This window comes from Engraulis encrasicolus, chromosome 5, assembly GCF_034702125.1.
Source record: "Engraulis encrasicolus isolate BLACKSEA-1 chromosome 5, IST_EnEncr_1.0, whole genome shotgun sequence".
Lineage (NCBI taxonomy): Eukaryota > Metazoa > Chordata > Actinopteri > Clupeiformes > Engraulidae > Engraulis > Engraulis encrasicolus.
The window spans coordinates 1662528-1668023 of record NC_085861.1 but is presented as its reverse complement, the minus strand read 5'-3'; the positions used below and the strand labels follow the sequence as shown (position 1 = coordinate 1668023).

The 5496-nt window shown below is 46.1% G+C and overlaps 1 protein-coding gene across 1 annotated transcript in view; it reads right to left on the bottom strand.

Annotated features, from left to right (window-relative positions):
- Positions 1 to 4312: 4312 nt before the first annotated feature.
- Positions 4313 to 5496, bottom strand: part of hoxa11b (homeobox A11b) — a 4622-nt gene continuing 3438 nt past the window's right edge. Inside the window, exon 2 of the mRNA XM_063197928.1 lies at positions 4313 to 5496. This exon is cut by the window's right edge and continues 120 nt beyond it. Within this exon, the coding sequence (XP_063053998.1) occupies positions 5381 to 5496 (116 nt within the window). The 3' untranslated portion in view covers positions 4313 to 5380.

The window sequence follows — 5496 nt, the reverse complement described above, 5'->3', positions numbered from 1 at the left end:
CACACACACACACACACACACACACACACACACACACTGTACTAGTGTTGTAATTATACACCAGCAAGAGGACTTCTAACTCGACTAGTGACAAGGGTGGAACATTTACTCGAGCATTAATTCAGCAGCTTATATGAGTAGGCCTACTTTATAATTTCTCAGTAGTTTTTTCCAAATTAGTAGCCTACTTTTACTTACTCAATTGCACTGGAACCAGGCCCGAGGAATAGTAATATTAGAGACAAAATGACATGCACAATAACAAGACAAATTGACAAAATGACATGCACAATAACAAGACAAATTGACAGAATGGAATGCGCAATAACAAGACGAAATGACACCAGGCCTATAGCAAGACAATCTGCCGGAAATGAAAGGAAATCGCGCAGGAAATTACGCACATGGCATTTCAATGACTTAACTCATCACATCTACTACGTATCTTGGATACATGTGTTTGATCGCTGGTGACACCATAGAGAAGATTCAGAAGTCAACACATATTATAGGCCTATTATTAGGCTACAGTGTAACAGTGAAACATAGACTACCATGCACGTTATTATTATAGGTGGCCTATGTATTATGTTAGTTTATTGCATTACAGCACACGTACAGATATTTACCTCAGCTCCAGTTTCTCTCGTGTGTCCACTCCTGGGCCGGATAGGCAGCCATGTGTGTGTGTGTGTGTGTGTGTGTGTGTGTGTGTGTGTGTGTGTGTGTGTGTGTGTGTGTGTGTGTGTGTGTGTGATGGTGGGCGCCCATGACATTGATCCGGAGAGCGCCCTCCGGTGGCGGAACAGTGGCGCGCGGCTCTGGAGAGGACTCCCCTCCCGCGTGCTGCTGCTGCTGCGGAGACAAATGATCACGGCAAGGCGCGCGAGCGCCAGCTTTCAGCTTCAAGTCTTTCAGTCCGTTTGTGGCCCCGCGCGAGGTAATAACCTTAACCGGGCCTGCCAGTTTTATGGAGGCTCACTCCAATCCCAGACGCTCTCTCTCTCTCACACACACACACACACACACACACACACACACACACACACACACACACACACACACACACCTACCTCCGGTCTGCAGCTTTATGGCCATGTTGCTGGGGCAACGGGGGGGAGGTAGTGTGTGTGCCATTAGTGTGTGTGTGTGTGTGTGTGTGTGTGTGTGTGTGTGTGTGTGTGTGTGTGTGTGTGTGTGTGTGTGTGTGTGTGTGTGTGTGCGCGCGCGCGTCGCAATTAGGGCGAATTCCACACAGAACTCCTCGAAGGATGCTCGCGGGAGGCTCCGGTTGTCCACAGTGTGCGTCGACTGTTTTTCCGTGATTGTGTCCCTCTGCACGCCCAAGTGCAATCAAGCTCGAGCCTCTTGTCAATGCTGCAATTCGCACGTGAAGCAAAAAGATGGCCAATGGGCGGCGTAACGGCCTGTTGTAGACGCTTCTTTGTAGCCTAGGACACCAATATACTGTAGGCCTACCAATATAGGTCTAAAAGCAAAACTAAAAACCCTGAAGGGTGACTTCGACGGGTAGCTCAAGTGAAGCGTGGAGATTTAATTCGCTATAGCCTACTGATGAAGTGTGTGTGTGTGTGTGTGTGTGTGTGTGTGTGTGTGTGTGTGTGTGTGTGTGTGTGTGTGTGTGTGTGTGCGCGCGCGCGTTTGCCTTTCTCTGATGTCACTGTTTGTTTTTACGGCTTTGGTGTTGAGGTTGGCTGGAGGAATGTGTTGTCCTCGTGAGAGAGGCGGACGCAACAACAACAAGGCCAAGAATCAACAATGACCGCCAGACTGAGCAGCGCGTGTGTGTGTGTGTGTGTGTGTGTGTGTGTGTGTGTGTGTGTGTGTGTGTGTGTGTGTGTGTGTGTGTGTGTGTGTGTGCCAGTGTGTTGTGCTGTATTGTTCTGTTTAGTGTTATTCGGTCCTCTCATGTCTGTGAGACAAGGATGTGTCTGCCTCTCACACACACACACACACACACACACACACACACACACACACACACACACACACACACACACACACACATATATACCCACACACACACACACACACACACACACACACATAGGCTATATACCCACACACACACTCCAGCCTTCGACAACGATGGACTACCGCACCTTCTATACATCTGCAAACATCTGCAATTTACACATGCGCATTAAACCAGCGTACACAGTTGCAGTCATATTAGGCATGCGCATTAAACCAGCGTACACATTTGCAGTCAAATTACGCATGCGTTTTATCAAAATAAAGGTCAAATCGGAATTAGTTCTTCCGTCTCGTGAAGGCTCTCTTGCAGTAAAGGCCGTTTCTGAGGTGAGAGTGCGAAGTGTGCTTGATTCATTTAGACAAAACGCGTACGTGATTGCTCGCGAGCTAGGAGTTCCGTAATCGACACCCTGCTCGTGATGGATATTTGATCTCGTGATTCAATTTATGTCCCTGGAGCTGCGCGCGAAAATATACATCAAACATTTGATCCGCAGGAGCACGCGCGTAAGGCAGGAAAGCCACCCGCGCAATGACACCGGATTTATTATTGCTATTAGTGTGTGTGTGTGTGTGTGTGTGTGTGTGTGTGTGTGTGTGTGTGTGTGTGTGTGTGTGTGTGTGTGTGTGTGTGTGTGTGTGCGATGCTGAAGCTCGACCGACAGGCGCAAATCCACAAAAGGCCAATTTGTCTTTGCAGCCCACAGCGAGGACCTCTCTCTCTCTCTCTCTCTCTCTCTCTCTCTCTCTCTCTCTCTCTCTCTCTCTCTCACATATGTAAATGGCCAAACAATTCAGTACATTCAGCATCATCATGTGTCGGTTGCGCTGTTGATTCAACTTAAGACAGTTAGATTTTACTATTGTAGTGTAGGGTGTGGGGCAGCCGTGCCCTAGTGCTCTGACCTCAAAACATCCTTAAGATCAGAGGGTTGCATGGTCGAATCCCACCGGCCACCTGTCCTCTCCCTAAACTCCTCCATCAATTGGCCGAAGTGCCCTTGAGCACCTAACCCCATAGATGTGTATAGAAGAAGTCTTCTATACCCATACTAACCCCACACTGCTTCAGGGACTGTAACCAATACCCTGTAAATAACTGTGTCAGTTGGGACATAAGCGTCAGCTAATTCAGCGTTATGTAATGAATAATGTCACGTCATTTTACTTCTACAACAACTAGGTCATAGGCGTAACAGCCTACAGCCAAAGGTGTAGGTTTGGCTAGGAGAGTGGTGGGGACACTACAATGGCCGTTCTCCGGATGTGCTATTTTTGCATTATATCTGTGAAAAAGTGTTGGGGACAAGCTATGGTTTACCTCAAAAGTGGTGTGGACATGTCCCCACCATCCACACCTAAAATTACACCCATGCGGTCTGTCTGTGTGTCCATCCATGTGTCCATGCCTACAGCAACAACATAATAGACGGGGCTCTAGATGAACACAGCTAACCGGCCACATGCCGGTGAAATTTCGGTTTGGGCTGGTAGAAAAGATCTCGGAACAGCCAGTGAGGATGTTGCTGTTTCCTATAAGGCTGCAGTTACACACCCAGGAAGGAGGTTTCAACAATGAGTGCGTATACATGCAGTTCAGTATCCCGAATATGATCATAACCGGGATATGCCTTATATTCGGGATACTGAACTGCATGTAAACGCACTCATTGACGCCTGCGCCTGCGCGTAATAAAGTAAACTAGTATTGTGCTCCTAATAACCCTGTTCCAATTGGCAGAGGTCATCTCTCAATCGAAATATAAGAGTGAATGTGTCATAGCCCTACCTCTCTGTGTTTCCAGCTGTATGTTGAATCCATTGTACCCATTGTATTGCATTGTATCCACCACCCCTTGTATTATTGTCACATGTTTGTATCATTATGAATTTTAATCCCTTTTTATCCTAACACCTTCCTGTCCAGGGACTACAGATGAAAATTAGCCTTAGGGCTATAATCTGGCTCAATTGTATGTTGTGCACTGTCCCTGTCAAATAAACAATATATGAAATTTAATTGAATGAAATATAGCATCTCCTCCGTGCTCTGTGTTTGCTGTAGGCCTATATGGGCTGTTGTTATTTCGTTTCCTATTTTTTATTAAAGGATTAGCTTACGCCATAACAGTTCGCTAGTCTTCCTGAGGTCCTAAATTCTATATTCTTTGTCCGGTGTGTGTGTGTGTGTGTGTGTGTGTGTGTGTGTGTGTGTGTGTGTGTGTGTGTGTGTGTGTGTGTGTGTGTGTGTGTGTGTGTGTGTGTGTGAAAAGAGCAAGATGGCTGCTGGCTTTAGACTTCAAATATCCGCCAGGTTTTACTTTCACACCCGCGTGCTGTAATTAAAAACAGCTCGAGCACCTGAAGCCTTTTCCGTAATCGAATAGAACGTGCATGCGGATGTAAACACGCCGCCTTCATTCATACAGCCCAGAAACAGATAGATAGATAGATAGATAGATAGATAGATAGATAGATAGATAGATAGATAGATAGATAGATAGAGGTAAAAACGAGTCTAATTACTGAATTTCATAATATTCTCTAATTGTGCGTGCGCAATAGTACAAACAGAATAATCGGATGAAAAAAATAAATTGTGAAAGAAAAATAAACAATAATAAACAATAATAAACACCATTAAACAATTAGACCCAAATAATAAAATAAGGGCACTGACATCGAACCTCATGGCGCGCGCCATCATGGATGAAGCTACTGAGAACGGTACTCATCACGCGCTTCAAACTCTCTCTCTCACACACACACTCTCTCTCTCTCTCTCTCTCTCCCTGTCTCTCTCTCACACACACACACACACACACACACACACACACACACACACACACACACACACACACACACACACACACACACACACACACACACACACAGTGCACTGGGCATCAAGGGAACATAATATTGCCACAAAATATCCGACACAGCAATTCCTGATAATAATAATAATAATAATAATAATAATAATAATAATAATAATAATAATAATGTCCACTTGATGTCATTTGTTAAAATTATTGCAAATGCTTTGCTTATGAGGCGGATGTCCTTTGGTGGGGCACGTGCAATGTTGTACGTGTTGTTTGTTTGTTTGTTTGTTTGTTTGTTTGTTTGTTTGTTTGTTTTGAGTGCAGAGCGAGACACGCATGAGCTCATAGTCTCCAGAAATCCTGATTCCAGTTTCAGACACACGCGCGGATTCCAGTTTCTCACAGCCTGTCAGGAACACACACACACACACACACACACACACACACACCGTCCGGAAGAGAGGCGGAATGTGGCCTGCATCCACCCGCGAACTTGAATTTATCCACCGCGCTTGTCTTGCGCGTGGTCTGTTCTCGCGCACTGAGTGTCCCGGTTAGAGCAGCGGGTTCCCGGTGGTGTAGTACTGCAGCCGGTCCCGGTTCAGCTTCTTCTCCTTCATCCGCCGGTTCTGGAACCAGATTTTGACCTGGCGGTCGGTGAGGTTGAGCA